At 38.3% G+C, this 17827-nt stretch overlaps 1 protein-coding gene across 2 annotated transcripts in view; it reads right to left on the bottom strand.

Annotated features, from left to right (window-relative positions):
- Positions 1 to 10832: 10832 nt before the first annotated feature.
- The window catches only part of MAP2K4 (mitogen-activated protein kinase kinase 4), a 123045-nt gene continuing 116050 nt past the window's right edge, over positions 10833 to 17827 (bottom strand). For both annotated transcript variants that reach the window (XM_069483266.1, XM_069483265.1), the window contains 2 exons: positions 14789 to 14834; positions 10833 to 13534 (listed from right to left, as the gene is read on the bottom strand). In XM_069483266.1, coding sequence (XP_069339367.1) covers positions 13421 to 13534; positions 14789 to 14834 — 160 coding nt within the window. In that variant the 3' untranslated portion in view covers positions 10833 to 13420. The remainder of the gene's footprint in view (positions 13535 to 14788; positions 14835 to 17827) is intronic.

Here is a 17827-nt window from a genome sequence, read left to right as displayed (position 1 = left end):
ACAGACTGCATATACGACAGTGGCCCACTTCCTTCCTGGTTCAATGACAGCCATTTTCCTGCTGTGTCCTCATATGGCAGAAAGGGCCAGAAATCTTTCCAAGGTCTCTTTTCTAAGGGCACTAATCTCCGTCATGAGGGCTACACCCTTATGACCTAATCACCTATCCAAGGCTCATACCATCGTCTTGGGGATTAGGATTTCAACATATGAATTGTGTGGGGATACAAACATTCGGTCTCTGCCAGGATGCCACTGGAGGTTTTTGAGCATAGGCCTGCCTGATACTGCTGAGATTTTTAACAGCATCACTCTGCCACTCAGAGAAGGCAAGGGTGGATGTGGGGACATCAGTTAGGAGGCTACTGCAATAGCCGGGTGAGATGCTGGTGGCTTCGACCACAGTGGAAGATAGAGAGGCAGCAAGAAGTGGTTGGAGCTCAGATTTATTTTGAGGGTAGGGCCAACATGTTTGATGATGAATGCAATGTGGACTATGAGAAAACGTGAAGATTTAAGGAAAACTCAAAGGTTTTGGCTGAGTAAAGAAAGGGACAGAGTTGCCATTATCTGAAATGGGAAAATAAGTTGGAGGAACAAGTCTGGGAGAAGTTAAGGAGCTCAGCTTTAAATAACAAGAACATGAGCTGTCTCATTAAGCTTCCAAGTAGAAATGTTGTACAAGAAGTTACATAAATAAGCCTGAAGTTCAGGGGAAAAATCCAGGTTGGAAATTTAAATTTAAGAATTATCCTCTTATAGATGGTACTTAAAGCTTTTAAATTAAATATGATCACCAAGGGAGTATGTATGTGTGTGTGTGTATGTGTGTGCATGTATCCTTCTTCCTGTGTATAAATAAGTTTCTTGAAAGCAATGCCTGCTGCCTGTGTTTTATAAGAATTGTGTATATACCAAGGCAACAAATTTCATATGTATTAAGCCATATCTGTTAAGCTACTGCTTATTCAGCACAGACCTCAACAAAACAAAAAGTATAACACAAATTCATCAGCAGAGAGTTTGAGAAGAGCAGGATTATTTTAAACTATACACAGACACACAGCAAGAGAGTAAATTTAGTGGTGCTTGGAACTTAGTAGGTTTCTTTTTAAGAGGTGGGGGTCTCACTGTGTTGCCCAGGCTGGCCTTGCACTCCTGGCCTCAAGGGATCCTCCCGTCTCAGTATCCCCGACCCCCCAGTAGCTAGGACTATAGGCACACACCACCACACCCAGCTTCTCAGTAGACTTTTAGCTACAATTGATTCTAATCAAGTAAGTTGTTAATGAATTGGGAAATAAAAAGACTCTAGTCTTCACACTACCAGCTACTTGTATGACGATGGACAAATCATTTCTTTTCTCGGAGACTCTATTTCCTCATAGGCAAAAGTGAGGGAGTGAAGACCCTTAACTCTCCCTCTCTTAACAGTCAGAGACTAAATCTTTAGCAAAATAAACCTTTCCGGGAACTTGTTTGTTTTACGGCTATATGGCTCCCCCAAGTGGCCAAAAGAATGAACGTACCTGGAATGAATGCCTTGTAATGGCCTATGTAATGGTTATTGATAATTGAGCGCATTTACTGATCATTCAACATGTGCGAGACACTGTGGTAAGCATGTGGGGTGCATTTTCTCATTAAATCCTCACCAAAACACTATGAGGCAGTTATCGTTTTTATCTGCATCTTACAGATGAGGAAATTGAGACGTAATATTCAAGGTCATGATGGGAAGCAATGATCAAGGATCCAAACCCAGGCAGAGCCCAAATCCAGAGTCCGAACTCTTGATAACTAAGCTCCCCAGCATACGTCACTACACGAGGGTACCCATGGGCGAAGACCAAGGCTGGAGAAAGCTTTAGGGTGTCAGCACTTGCCTTGGAGAAGTTGGGAGTGGCTGCCTGCCTGTGGAAAGAGAGGCTCGGCTGGGGTACCTCAGAGATAGTGTGGGCTTGGTTCCAGACCACTGCGATAAAGTGATTATTGCAATAAAACAAGCTACGCAAATTTTTTGGTTTCCCAGTGCCCACAGACGTTACACTTACAGACCCTGCCAGGGCAGTCGTTGCTAGTGGGGGGACAGATTCCCAGTTCCTCCTGCTCCTCCATCTTCTCAGACTCCTCTCTAGGGTCTTTTAAAAAAAAAAATTATTATGTATGAAAAAATCTCAGATAAACAAGAATATGTAAAAAGATATATGTACAGTTTTAAAATTAAAGCAAACACCAATGTACCCACCACCATCCACCTTAAGAAACAGGACTATTGATCCAATCTTAGAGGCAAGCTCCTCTATGTCCCTGTCTGACTATATCTCTGTTCCTCTCTCCCCAGAGAAAACCAATATCCTGTAGTTTGAGTTAATCATTTTTTTGCTCTTTGTGAGTTTTACCACCTTTGAATGTATTCCTAAAATATGTATTTTTTTAGTTTTGCCTGGTTTTGAACTTTATATAAATGGACTCATAGCTTATATAGCCTTATGTGACCTGCTTCATTTAGTCAAGCTCACACTTTTAAGGTTTATCCATGTTGATGTGGGGATTCCTTTTTAATTCTTTCCTTTTAATTCTTTTTAATTCTTTCCTTTTTAATTCTTCATAATATTCGATTATGTATGTATAATCATGCATCTGTTAATATTCTATTATATGTGTATAATTATGTATTCGTAGATGCTTAATTATACATCTGTTCTCTTGTTCATAGACATTTTAGTATTCCTGGGTTTCAATATTATTAGTATATAGACATTTTTACATATTTCTCCTTGTGTACATTGACAAAAGCTTCTCTAGGATACATACTTAGGGCAGCTTGCTGGATCATAGAGTTTAATCATCCTCAAAGTTAATTAGATTATCACATTTCCCCCCAAAAGTATTTATATCAATTTACACTCCCAAAAATAGAGGATGAGAATTCTCACAGTTCTACATCCTCACCAACTTTGGTTTCATCCATCTTTTTAAGTATTTTCAAACCTGTTGAGTATGGAAATGGAATCTCACTGTGTTTGTAATCTACAATTCCTGAATACCATTAAAATCAAGCATCTTTTCATATGCTGATAGTATCCTGTTAAAATGCCTGTTAATGTTTTTGACACATTTTTCCATTGATTTATTTGTATTTCACTTATCGATTCATAGGAGTTTTATATATTTGGGATGCCCCAAGTCATCGGGATATTATTTTCTACTGTCTTCTAAAGTTTTAAAATTTTGCCACTCAAATTTGCATTCTAAATCTATCTGTAATTGATATTTGTATACGCAGTAAACTTAGGCCTCTAACTTCTTTTTTGTTTATTTGAAAGTTCTATTGGCTCAGAACCATTAATTTACCTTTCTCCACAGAGAATTACAGAATTCTCACTCTTTCAAACATTAAGTTTTTGATATATGCATGAGTTTATTTCTGGGGTTCTAGTCAATTCCTAAAAAAATGAATTGCAGAATGTCAGCCTCTTATTCTATACTCTGGAAGATTTGGGAAAGTTTGGAATTACCTGTTCTATAAATATTTGGTAGAACTACCACTAAAACCAGGCATCTGGGTATGGTGTATTTTCAAAGATTTTAAGTTATGTTTCATTGACTTTAACAGTTCTAGAATTAATCATGTTTTCTATTTCTTCTTGAATCTGTTTTGGTAAACTGTATTTTTTTATTTCCACTAAGTTTGCAAGTTTATCAGGATACATTTTTTCATAACATTCCACTATGTGTTTAACCTCTGCAGCAAGTCTAGTACAGCCCCCTATTCAATTCCAGTGTGGTTTGTACTGCTTCTTCATTTCTATAGAAATAGAAATCTTGCCAGTGGTTTATCCTTTCATTGCTCTTTTCAGAAAAACAAATGTTGTCTGTATTGATCCTCTCTATTAAATTTTGTCTTTGGATTCTCTCACATTTATTTCTGCTATTATCTTTACAATTTTCTTCTATTGTTAAAAAATTTACTCTGCTATTAAACAAAAACCAGCAAAAATATAAAAATCTGAATGAAAAAGTAACAACCTTGATCTAGTACACATGGAAAATTTTGCACTCAACATTTAGAGAAAATATATTTTTCTCAAGTACACAGGAGCATTTTCTTTAAATGATCGTTTACTCGTCCTAAAGAAAACAAATTCAAATTTCAAATAAGTGCTATATGTATTCATATCTCTGACTGCAATATAATTAAATTGTAACTTAATAACTAAAAGATATTTGGAAATGTTAAAACATAATGCTAAGTAACTCCTGGAGCAAAAACACAAACCCTTCATAATTGAAATTTGTAGAAAACCTAAAACAGAAATAAAATAAGGCCACTATATATAAAAACTTATCAGATGTGTCAATGGCTGCTCTTAGAGGGAAATTTATGGCCTATGTGTTTATATAAAAAAGAATAAAACCTCCAAATGAGTCTAATATCCATGTTAAGCATTTAGAAAAATAACAACAGCATAAACCTAAAGAAAATAGAAGACGATGTAATAAAATTAAGAACAGAAATGAATGAAATAGAAAAGAAAACCAAAAGGTGATTTTCAAGAAAACTAACTCAATAGACAAACATCTGAAAATATTGATCAATTAAAAAAAGAGATGAGAACAATATCATTAATGAAAAGGGGAAACAGATAAATCAGAGATTAAAAAGAAAATAAAAGAGTATCAATAATCATATATACCAACAAATGTAACAACTTAGGTGATATAGGGAAAGTAACATGAGAGTTGATACAAAAACAATTTTTTAAGTATATGAATCATCCTATAAAGAAATTAAAGCTGTGACCAAAAATGTTAAGATTTTTTTTCAAAGAAAACAACCCAAAATAGTGTTACAGTCAAAGTTCTAAAAAGGTTTCAAGGAGCACATTCTCCCAGTTTTACACATGCTCTTCCAGACAAGAGGAAAAACTCCTTAATTCATTTTACAAAGCAAACATAAAACATGATTTAATTTTTTTAAAATATTATAAGAAAGCAAAATTATAGGCCTATATTACTCAGGACTATAAATGTGAAAATCTTAAACACAACCCAACTCTGTTTATCCCAGTAATAAATATATGATTTAAAGCTGTGATCCCCAAGCTCTGAGCAGTGGACCGGTACCATTCTGTGGCCTGTTAGGAAGCAGAACATGCCACATGAGGTGAGTGGCGGGTGAGCCAGTGAAGCTTCATCTGTATTTACAGCCGCTCCCCATCACTCCCATCATCTCCTGAGCTCCACCTCCTCCCACCCTCCATCTGTGGAAAAATTGTCTTCCATGAAACTAGTCCCTGGTGCCAAAAATATTGGAGACCACTAATTGAAAGGATGGTTGAATATTTTAAAAATCCACCAATATAATTTACCACATTAACAGATTAAGAAAAATCATAAACTCTTATCTCAGTAAATGTGAACAAATCATTTGATGAACTTCAACTTCACTCATTTAAAAAAAAACTCTCAGTAATTTAGGATAAAAGGAAACTTCCTCACTCTGTTCAAGAATACCTACTAAAACAAAAGAAAACAAACAAAACATGGCAAATATCATTCTAAGTGCAAAAATGTTAGCTACAGGCCAGGCGCGGTGGTTCACGCCTGTAATCCTAGCACTCTGGGAGGCCGAGGGTGGCGGATCATTTGAGCTCAGGAGTTCGAAACCAGCCTGAGCAAGAGCGAGACCCCGTCTCTACTAAAAAATAAAAAGAAATTAACTGGACAACTAAAAATATATAGAAAAAATTAGCTGGGCATGGTGGCGCATGCCTGTAGTCCCAGCTACTTGGGAGACTGAGGCAGAAGGATTGCTTCAGCCCAGGAGTTTGAGGTTGGTGGGAGCTAGGCTGACACCATGGCACTCTAGCCAGGGTGACAGAGTAGGACTCTGTCTCAAAAAAAAAAAAAAAAAGTTAGCTACATTCTGACACTCCCTAATGAGGAATGAGACGAAGATACCCATTATCACCCTTCTATTGAATATAGTATTAGAGATCATAGCCAGTGCAATAAAATTAAAAAAATTAAGTCGAAACTTCAGGAAGAAATAAGAAAATAAACTATTTATTATTTGCACATGATATGGCCACTTACATAGAAAACTATCAATAAAAACAAACTATAGGCTAGTTATTGAAAGAAAAAAAGAGTTTAGGAAGGTGATGAATGTAAGATTAATATATCAAAATTCAATTAATTCCTATACACAACTAAAAATATAATTAAAGAGGTTACATTTATAATACCACCTGATAATGTCATTTGGTTCTTTTTTATACTCTTTATTGGTATTCTCTGTTATGTAACACAGTCATCATACCTTCCTTTACTCCTTTTTCAAAATTATTTATTTATTTTTGAGACAGGATCTCTCTGTTGCCCAGGCTACAGTGCAGTGGCATCATCATAGCTCACAAACCACAAACTCCTGGGCTCAAGCGATCCTCCTGCCTCAGCCTCCTGAGTAACTGGGACTACAGGCGCACATCATGATGCTTGGCTAATTTTTCTGTTCTTAGTAGAGATGGGGTTACAAGCCATGTTCACCTCTTTGCTTTTAACGGAAATACGCCCTGTGTACATAAGTCCAATGTACTTTGTATTCTAGAGAAAAATCATCTGGGCTCAATGGAATGAAATGCTATCTTCAACAAATGTGATTAAAATGGGTATATATGGCCTTTCTAACAGAAAAGCACTATGATGACACGACAGACCATGCTGACTAGATCCCCAAACCATAGAGATGACTAAGACTGACTTGAAATAACTCACCAAGAAGAGACAAATAAATGTAATTCAACATGATCAAATATTGTATAGACATATGTAGAGATATATATTCTATTCTCCCTGAGCTCAAAGAACAGAATTGGGAAACTTTTCCCAGAGGGCCTGACATTTAACCAAGATCTTAAAGAATAAGTAAGTGTTTTCAAAAGGCAAATGAAGAATTCCAGACAGAAGGAACCAGTTTGGGAAACAAAAAGGAGGCATAATAGAGCACAGCAGATTTGGTAAACCCATGAAAGGTTGTGAATGGTGCAACAGGTGGTGTAAAACGACCCAAGCCACTTAAGCCAGAAAACATTATCCAATCTTTCCCGCCCACTTCTTTACCCTATACTTTTTTTTTTTTTTTTGGAGACAGAGTGTCACTTTGTTGCCCGGGCTAGAGTGAGTGCCATGGCATCAGCCTAGCTCACAGCAACCTCAAACTCCTGGGCTTAAGCGATCCTACTGCCTCAGCCTCCCGAGTAGCTGGGACTACAGGCATGTGCCACCATGCCCGGCTAATTTTTTCTATATATATTTTAGTTGGCCAGATAATTTCTTTCTATTTTTAGTAGAGACGGGGTCTCGCTCTTGCTCAGGCTGGTCTCGAACTCCTGACCTTGAGCGATCCACCCGCCTCGGCCTCCCAGAGTGCTAGGATTACAGGCGTGAGCCACCGCGCCCGGCCTACCCTATACTTTTGATCAGAAACCAATCTAGCTAATTTCACTCCCTTAAGTGTATTTAATTCTCTACTCTTCATTCTCAATTCTACTACTTCACCTCCTCCAACTTTTTTTTTTTGCCTAAGTTTCCTAATTGCTCTTCAAATCTCCCCATTTCCATTTTAGCCTACATAATCACTGAAATGATTTTACTGAAGTACAGATCAAATCATTTCTTTGCTTAAAATTCCATATAGTTCTCTAGCACTTTAGAGAAAAACGTCAACATTGTTGCCATTACTGTAATACCTACATGATTAGGACCCTTTGTGCCTTTTCAGACTCAGACCCTATTCTTCACCCTTCCGGATGCCTCACTGGCTGTGTAATAGTGGGCAAGTTACCAACCACAGTGAGCCCATTTCCATCCACATCTTTAAGATGGAGATAATAGTTCCTCTCCATGTGTTCAGGACTAAATAACACCATGCATCTGAATTATGAGTCTGGCTTTTATCTTGCATATCCCAGGGACTCATTAAGGAATTTTAAGCAGAAGAATGACATGACTAGGTTAACACTTTAGAAAGATTAAGGTAAGTAGTGGGAATGAGTTGGAGAACAAAACCAGAGGTGAGCAAGATCAGTGAGGCAGAAATACAAGGTGAGAAATCAACGTGTAATGGCTACGGGAATAGAGAAGAACAAAAGAAAACTAAAGAACATTAAGGAATATAATCAAAATAACTTAGTTCCTAATTGGAAGTAGAAGGTGAAAGAGAAAGGACTTATGAGAAGGCAAGTTTTAAAGAAAGGCTTCGACATCTTCAGGAACAAAAGCTGATCCTAACAAGTTTTTACACATTTTCTGCCCTTGAATGAAGCTATTCATGATTTGAAAATGAATTTACTTTCTTGAAGTAGACAAAAGTGGGCTGGGATCAAGTCTTATGAACAAACTAAGAAATTAAGCTGTAAAATAGCACTTGGGATCAAAAGTGAGCAAAGACGACTATGTAATGTTGCTTCTAATCATGTTCTAAAGGCATTTTTCCAAAGGAAAATGATTCCACTGACCGGAATAAATGTACAGTCTTCCAAGCAGGCAGGAATCATATGTAGCAAGCCTTTGCTTTAAAAAATAATCTAGTTATGTTATACTCAAACCTTGTAAATAATCACACTGCCAAATAGGAGACAGAGTTTCATGAGAAGAATCCCAATAAAGCATCAAGAGACCTGGGCTCTATATGCCCTCTTCATGTATTACCTTAGGCAAATTACTTAATTATTTAGTACTGTTACCCTGTGTAGGACTGAGGCAACGATACCCTAGCCACCTCAAGGAGCAGTTATTCACCTTAAACCTGTGTATAAGTACTAAGAAAAACTACGATTCCCATAGTTCTTCAGCAGAATGCGTATGTAGATAGAAATTTCAAATGCAGATAGAAATTTGATTCATTTTATAGTATGACTACTCAATTGTGACCATATGTTATGTGGATTGACAATTTTAAACAGGACATTTTACATCTTACACTTTGGCATATCGTTAGAAAAGCAAAAAAGGTTGTTGAAAACAGATGCTGAACCACTGATCCTTATGATTTGAAAGCCTGAGGTGAGAATTTCTGGATATTCACTTATCCAAAAGATGGGAATAAGAAATACATCACTTCTGTCTATAGTAAATTCTCATAGGATAGACAAGCTAAAGGTGTTCCTTACATGACTTAGTCAAATATCAACTTTCCATTTTAAGTGGTTCTTACAGTTCATCCTACAAACTATTGCTGATTAGATTTTCTCTTAATGAGGTATTTAAGTGAGCCAACAAGTTCAAGACCAAGTTTTTAGATTCTCTGTCCCTTACGTCCCAAGCAATAAGCACAGGTGCTATGGATGTGACTGGTGCATACAGCCTTGGCCAGGAGCTGGAGACACAAAACCACTACTGGACCTCCAGGACAGGCTAGCCAGTGTCCCAAGGGTTCTTTCAAGATGCTTTGTGTCCTTCCTCTATCTTCCTGCAGCTGAGACAGTCGTATAGAATCAATAAACGAAAGGGCACTTTCCAGCCTAATCCCCATTCTCCGTGATTGCCACATAACATCACACTAACGGAGATATCCAGTCCAGTATACTGAATTCTCAGGTGTTGCATTTAAGAATTAGGACCTAGAGTGTCTCTGGTTAGTTCTAAGGTGGTTACCGTAAGCTGCCTTTGTATAGACCATTAAGCCCCACTGTGGCCCCTAGAATCCGACAACAAAGCAGGCCCTGATAAGGTTTATGAACAGAGAATGCCCAACTATAGTTCATTCTTCTACTTCTCAACTCAACAACACTTGCTTCACAGCAGTATTTTTAAACCAATATAATTTCTTATGGTATGTATTACAGTCTTGGATTTGAATCTCAGCTCTGCTCCCTACTGTTAATGTGGGCCACAACTACACTTCTTTAAACCCTGTTTTTCTCATATCTAAAAGGGGATACTATCACCTGACTTTGGTAAGATGCAGTCAGGATGAAATGAGATGAACAAATACAAGGTAGTGTCCTGTGAAACATGGGGTGTGTACTCCACCTAGCTCCCATGCCACTCAGTCTCGCGCACAGCTGAGTTATGGAAACTCCGGTTATCTTTTCACTTAGCAGCTGAGCCTTAGCTGGAGAGGCCTGGATTCCTGTAGTCACCCTTCTCCAGAGAGTGATACTTACCGCACCTGGCTCTGTAACGGTATCTCAGATTCAGTTAGGAGCAGGCATAAGAAAAGCGCCAGGTGCCGAATTACTGTATGACCAATGAGTCCGTGTCTGACTGATGACTGGGAGGTGGGAGTATAACAGACAAATCCAGCGCTGGAGCCGCAAAGTTCTCTCTCTAGCTTCCACGCTCCCACAGCTTTTTGTTCACCTCTATTGCCCTCTTATCCATAAACCTCCCAGGTCTGACCCCCACAGGTGTTTTCCCCGCAAATCACCTCCTTACCCTTCTCTCAGGTAACAGTGAATGATCACAACCTACTATCTAACCTGGCATCTAATGCTCACCCAGCAGCCGCAGCACCAGGGGCAGAGAGCATGGCTGGCAACCACAGGCAGGGCTGGGGTAAACTGGGTTCTTCCAAGTTGCACCTCTCCACCATCGTACAGGCTGAAGAACTGTACCTGCTTCCTTTAGATTAAAAATGGTGGGGGAGGTCAGGGTAACCAATAAAGGAACTCAAAGAGACTCCATATTACATCTGCTCAGGTAGCAAAGCTGTGCTTCATGGATACATCTGTGGTTTCAAGACTGATAAGCCAAGAGATAGAGCAGCACAAGAAGGGAGGAGAAAAAGAAAGAAGCCATAAACACTTCTGGAAGGAGATCATTTTTCCCCAATGTGAAATGCACAGATAATTTAATGTAATTTACTTGATTTTTCCCCTCTCAGGGTCTGACTTCAGAAAATCAAATTACAAAGTCATCATCACATCCTAGATTTATTACAACTGACCTGCAGGCAAAAGGATAGAACTATTACATAAACACTTCGATTCCATGTATATATCTTAAATAGAGGAAGAATTCAAACAAGAATACAGGATAAAATATTCCAAAGCTCCAAGAAGCAGTTATGTTACTGAGCTCCATTTTTACAGACAAATAAGGCAATATCCCTGCACATTAGCTTTTTGATAATTTTTATACATTTTTCTATGGTACAAGAGAAAAATAACCAGAGCTCACAATGTACAGTTCTTACACTATTTTCACAGTTTGTGAACACTATACACCCTTTTGTTTTAATAAAGATACATTGTAATAAACTCCTTGCCCTTAAGTTTATAGTTTATAATAATCTATGATTAATACACTAAAATTGCCTTTTTATGTGGTCATCCACACAATAGAACGGTCAGATTAGCTCCTGGACAGTCAGAATTGCTTTTATCTCCATTTGCATAATGTCAAGTGACCCTATGCTGAGCCAGACAGGAAGCTGACAGCAGAGAAACAGATTCCTCTTGAGTCCCCGGGAGCAATGGAGGATGATGGCTTGGTGTGGTCGAAGGAAGACATATAACAACGCCTCCTTTCAGAACACTGAGAAGTCTAAGGGTTTAGGATACCATAGGGGAGAAAATAGGGAAATTAGGCAAGTGGACCAAAATCATTTCCGAATTCTGCAGTTTACAGGGATGTAACTTTAAACAGCACCATTCTCCCTTTATTGTTTTATAATATTTACGACTGTCACTCTGAGAAGAGATACAGCAATATCTGCCACGATTTGGTTCTATAATGGCATCACCTGTATCTCAGATCATGGCTGTTTTATACTCCAGTGTGCTTGAGCCACTCACAGTGCTGCTTAACTGTCATACAAAGCCTAAAGTTTAGTGTCAGGGAGGCTGGAGCAAAACCTAATGAGAGCCTGGCTCACGGGTAAGTGAAGCAGCACAGCAAAAGACAACAGACTTAAATGGCCTCTTATAACTCTTCTGGGGTTTTTGTTCTGCTTTTTTTTTTTAAATTTCCCGGCAGAATTCCAATTTCAAGAAATGATGGTGAACTACTACAGATTCTAGCAAGTGATGGCCTTACGTAAAAGACTGCCATTTCAGATCCTCCTCTGGTCAAACGTGTCTCTAGAAAGATGCCTCTTTATCACCTACCACATCAGCTGGGCCCCACTTTTCTCAGCCTTTTAAACATTAGAGCATATGAGAGATCTGGGGCTAAAAATCCTTGGTAAGGAACATCCCTGGTAATTATAAAGGTTTTCGATATAGAAAAAAAAGGCAAAATATTGGATTAAGCAAAATTCACATAGCGACAACAGACCACAGTGGGAGGGGAAAGGGAAGAGATTTAGAAACTGAAGTCCTAGACCAGTGATGGCAAGAAGCAAACAACTGAGATTTGGTCTTCTGCTGCCTACAAGAAATCTTTATCTAATCAATCAAGGCACATTGCTACTAGCTACTTCTCCCTGTTAGTGAGTTATGATGGCTAAAATATCAGGCTTGGGGTCAAGGGGAAATATATAGCTGCTACAAGTTTTTCCAGATAAGATACTAGAATTGGAAACATCTGTAAACTTTGCTCTCTGTACTTTTCTTCTTCTTTCAGTCCTGGTGGTTTGTGGCAGGTGGAACATCAAGTTGGCAGCACACCGAATTCTGAGAATGAAAAATTCTTAGGATCAGCACCTTCTTTGACAAGTGGCAGACTCCTGAGTCTTCCCAATGAAGAGTAGAAGGACTGGTAAAGGAGAAAAGAACACATTCTGTCCTGTCTCAATATTTTAATGTTCACCTCTTTGAATGCAACATGGTTTTTGGTAAAGATAAACTCATTCTAATTTAACATGATATTTCAAACAGGAAATTTGGCTGAGCACATCGATCCCCAAACATCGACTGTGACTGTAAAGCAACAGAATATCAAATCAGTAAATCTATTGCACTTGGTGAAGAAAGTAAATTCCTCCTTTGTCTCCCAGCTCCAGAAGGCAATGTGTCTCGTTGGCTGTGCAAGCTCTTCTCACTCAAGCCCTAGTCTCTATGTTCAAACATAGTACATCCATCACCACGTCCTTCCAGGATTTGGAAGTCTGACAAAACACCATTCCAGTAGCTGTGTCTCCAGGTTTCGAGTCTAGAAATGAATTTAAGATGTGATCTAATCACAGTCAACAACTTGATCGTACTGACTTCCACATTTCATGAATATGTTCATCACAAAAGAGCAGGATGAGGTCTCTCTGACCAGCACTAACACTGTGTGATCAATCAGGTATTACAGGGATGCACGTTCTAGGTGACAGGAGTATACAGACATGATGGAAACGAACACCAATCTTATTGCACATGGTGTCTGGGCGAGCAATAAAAACACTGTGATACAGGATGAAAATTCTTTACGTCTTGCTTCCTCTCAGCCCTTTTTTCTAGAGTCTGATGTAGCAGCGATATCAATCAACATACATGGGAGAGCTGGGAGTAGCTGGCATTTGATCCAGGATTTTACAAACATAGCATGCGACCTCAACGGTACGTTCTTCATACATCAAAATAAAGGTATGTTTCTGCAAGAAAATTGAAGAAAGAAAAAGAAAAACATCAAATGTTTGTATCAGAGCACAAACTGAACTTTTCCCCAAATCTATACAGCATCGAACTGCAGGCTCTCGGCCACATATGGCTGTAAAGTATTGTTGCACCACAAGTTCAAAGAGGCAAGTACAGCCTTTATTTCATGCAAACACGTTAGTGGGTGTGCCTAAATATGACACACGGTATTATGATTTGGAGGTGCCACCTTGGCAGTGAAGTCTGGAAATTTATCTGTGTATCAGGGAGTATTTGTTGAGGAAGAGAGCAGAGTTGTTCCTCAGCGCAAAACATAGCTGGAGCCTCTACCACACCATCTGAGAGCCAAGAAGAACTACATGAATACCAATCATTATTCCTCTTGGGACACAAGCATAAATCCCAATCCTCCGTTTCCCCAGAGGCAGCAGAAGGATCTAACAAAAAGGCTTTCAGTTTCAATCCTTCTGATCTCTACTCCAAAGAGGCCTAATAGAAACTTGCTTCTGCCCTGTCCTTCCTAGGGCCTGTGGCCCAGTACCTGCTTCACTAGCCCACCTTTTATACTTCATCTCTGTCAATACTTTTCTTTCACAGCTTCTCTAAGTATGCTGGCTGGATATTTTTACAGTCATGGCTGGAGCTGACCATAAGTTTGACCTAATATTCTTGGAGACGTAGTAGCTAAATGTGACAAACAAATGGATCTTTTCTTAAAATATTCCTGCATTATTAGATCACAGCACTTTCTTCACTGCCCAGACCTATGCCACACCCAGTAGACTGTTTAACGTATCCAAGTTCCATGGGATGAATGACAACTTTCAAAGAAATGCTAATTGGCCATATGATGTAAATCTGCATGCAAGCTTTTAATAAAAGCAGAATAAGAGCAAACTTTTCACTAACTTCTTCTTGTGCATACATTACATAGACATAGACTGTGCAATGGAAAATGGTTCCATAAAGTGAAAGCTGGAATTCTTTGGGGTTAATTTTTATAACATGTTAAGACCAAAATTGTTCCATGAGATTTTACCTGGTAAATTAGCAGGAAAAATATGACGACAAATTTTCTCTTTCCAAATATCTTTGTTTAAAAACATTAAAAAAAAAAAAAGCCAAAACATTCGATAAGGTCGAACCTATCTTTTTATGACAGAGAGGTCCACTGCTTGGTTAGTGACCAAGCATGCAAAGAGGAATCAGGGGTAATGATGTATCTAAAATTCCCAAAGCCCCAAACTCACCAGAAGTTCTTTATACTTTGGCCTTTTGGATTCATCCTTTGTAAGGCTAAAATAACACAAAAATAACATTAGTAAAATGGAGACACATTTACTCAAGCACTTTTCACAAATGAAATACTACAAAGAATCAAATAGTTTTTCCTTTAGATCTAAAGTAAACAAAGCAAACAATCTACTAAACGCAGAAAAGCACACACACAAAATTAAAACAATCCATAATTTGAAGATTTATCCTTAGAATATTCAATGTAGGATCATTAGTGAAAAACTAGAAAAAAGTTAATTGTTGAAAATTGACTAAATTATGATATAGCTGCCCGGTAGAATACTACACAGTCAAAAATCTGAATGTGTAAGTGTAAAATTGCATTTGTACGTATGTATGTTATTCTAAATATATATGCGTAAATAAATATATATTTATACAGAGACCACCCAAGAGAAACTAGCAATCCGGCAATCCTAGGAGGTAAACTATTAATATATATGAATTTTGTCAATTTATCCTTAAGTATCAAAAACTTTTGTACTCTGTATCTCAATGCTGTGTTCTTTAGTCTAAAAGTTTAAAACAATACTACTTCACTAAAGACTGTATCAGTATATAAAAACCTCTGCCCTGCTGATATTTTCCCCTTGAATTTTCCCCTTGCCTAATTAAAGCTTCCCAAAATATTTTCATTGTTTGTATTTACCTCATCTATCTTGGCCCATGTTGTAATCACCATTTCACTCCCCTCCAACTTCAGTTAAACCCATTTTTACCATCCAAAGTTAATTAATATTGGCAATATAGTTCACCTCTTTCTCAACACATTGCTCTTTTCCATACCCACACCTTCTATAGTGGATGCTGCAATATGCTATGTAGATTCCCTCTTTTAAGAACGAAGGACTGGCCCGGCGCGGTGGCTCATGCCTGTATTCCTACCACTCTGGGAAGCCACAGTGGGGGGATAGCTTGAGCCCAGGAGTTTGAGACTAGCCTGAGCAAGAGCGAGACCCCGTCTCTACTAAAAATAGAAAAATTAGCTGGGAGTGGTGCCGCACATCTGTAGTCCCAGATTCTCGGGAGGCTGAGGCAGGAGGACCACTTGAGCCCAGGGGTTTGAGGTTGCTGTGAGCTATGATGACGCCAGGGCACTCTACTCAGAGCAATGGAGCAAGACCGTCTCCAAAAAAAAAAAAAAAAAACGAAGGACTTATTCTTCCACCATGGGGAATGCTGCTAGCAGATAATCCTCCATTGTCAGCCTCTAAGGGATCACTACAGCTGAAAAAAGCCACCTTAGCCTTCCTGGGAAGGCTTATCTCCAATGACTGATCCACCAAAGGGTATAAAAATGCAAGTCCCTCATTTCAAGTCAGGTTAACCCTAATGGGCCATCCCAGCTTCACAGATTCCCATGGAATCACCTGAGGCCTTCACCAAGACTGCACTGCAGCTCAGCTTCTCCTTCTGCCCAATCCTGCTACATCCTTTACTACTTGCTGATCCCAAGATCACTACCTAATCAACTCCCTGCACACTCTTCTCTGTATCAAAAGCTTGATTTCCAGGGACCCAACATATAACACCCTTCTTCTGGGTTAACTTTTCTTCTTGGCCAAGTGACTCTTGAACAACATGGGTTTGAACTGTATGGGTCCATGTATATGCAGATTTTCTTCCGCCTCTGCCACCCCTGAGACCAACCCCTACTCTTCCTCTTCCTTCTCAATGTAAAGATGATAAGGATGAAGACCTTTATGATGATCCACTTCCACCTAATGAACAGATAATATATTTTTTCTCCCTTATGATTTTCTTAATCACATTTTCTCTAGTTTACTTTACTGTAAGAATACAATATACTTACAAAATATGTGTTAACTAACTGTTCGTGGAATCCAGTGATACCCAACCTTTTTGGCAACAGGGACTGTCTTTCACAGAAGACCATTTTTCCATGGGAGGTGAGGGGAAGCAGAGCTCTGCAGCCCGGTCTGCGGCCCAGGGGGTTGGGGACCACAGATGTAATCACTAAGGTTTCTGGTCAACAGCAGGTTATTAGTAGTTAAGTTTGGGGGAGTTCAAAGTTATACAATGATTTTCGACTGGGCGGGAGGTCAGCATCCCTAACCCTTGCATTGTTCAAGGGCCAACTGTATATCCTATCAAAAGTCTATGAATAATTAACTCTTAGTCTTTCCATTCCTAAAAGCATCTGTATGTCCTCCTTATTTTTGAATGATATTTGAGTACCTGAGTATAAAACTTTAAGACTAGGTTGACATTTTTCCTCATCATTCTGGAGCTTTGACTCCACTTTTTCCTGCAATTATCATTGCTAATAACATGTTTGTTGTAAGTCTAATTATCAATCCTTATCAGATAGTCTGTTTCCTTCCTGCTTTTATTTCACCATTGTTGTGCAATTTCACCTCAATGCATTTAGGTATAAATTTACCTTTGTTTATACTACATGATATACAGACTTTACTTTCAATCTGAAAACCTATTCTAGATCAATTTTCAAATGTGTTCCCCTATTATCTCCTTAAATATTGCTTCTCCACTTTCAGAGTTGTCTTCTGTATTTTCATGACATACATCTTAGAACCTCTCACTCTATTCAATTCTCCCTGATTCTTAAGTGCTTTTCATGTATTTTAATCTATGCTATGCTGGGAAAATTCCTCAGCTCCATTTTCCATTTACCTAATTCTGTCTTCAACTGTTTCCAGTCTAGAGTATATCAAGTCAGCTGTGTCTTTTATATCAACAGCTATGTTTTTTCATTTCCAAGATGTATAATTAAAGTTTTCATTGCCAACTTGTTTCATCCATTTTATTTTTTCCTCAGTTTTAACAGAACTTATACTTTTATTTCTTTGAATATGCTAAATATATTTATTTCATTTTATAGTGAATTTCAGACTATTTCATAAACTTAAATTCACATTCTATTTTGTTGAATGCTTGTCTTAGCACTAGACTTCATGTATTTTGGAAATCTGATTTGCAGACTGGTTTTGAAAGAATGTGCTTACCCTCCG

This window comes from Eulemur rufifrons, chromosome 9, assembly GCF_041146395.1.
Source record: "Eulemur rufifrons isolate Redbay chromosome 9, OSU_ERuf_1, whole genome shotgun sequence".
NCBI classification, from domain to species: domain Eukaryota; kingdom Metazoa; phylum Chordata; class Mammalia; order Primates; family Lemuridae; genus Eulemur; species Eulemur rufifrons.
This window is presented reverse-complemented; position numbering and strand designations above follow the sequence as displayed.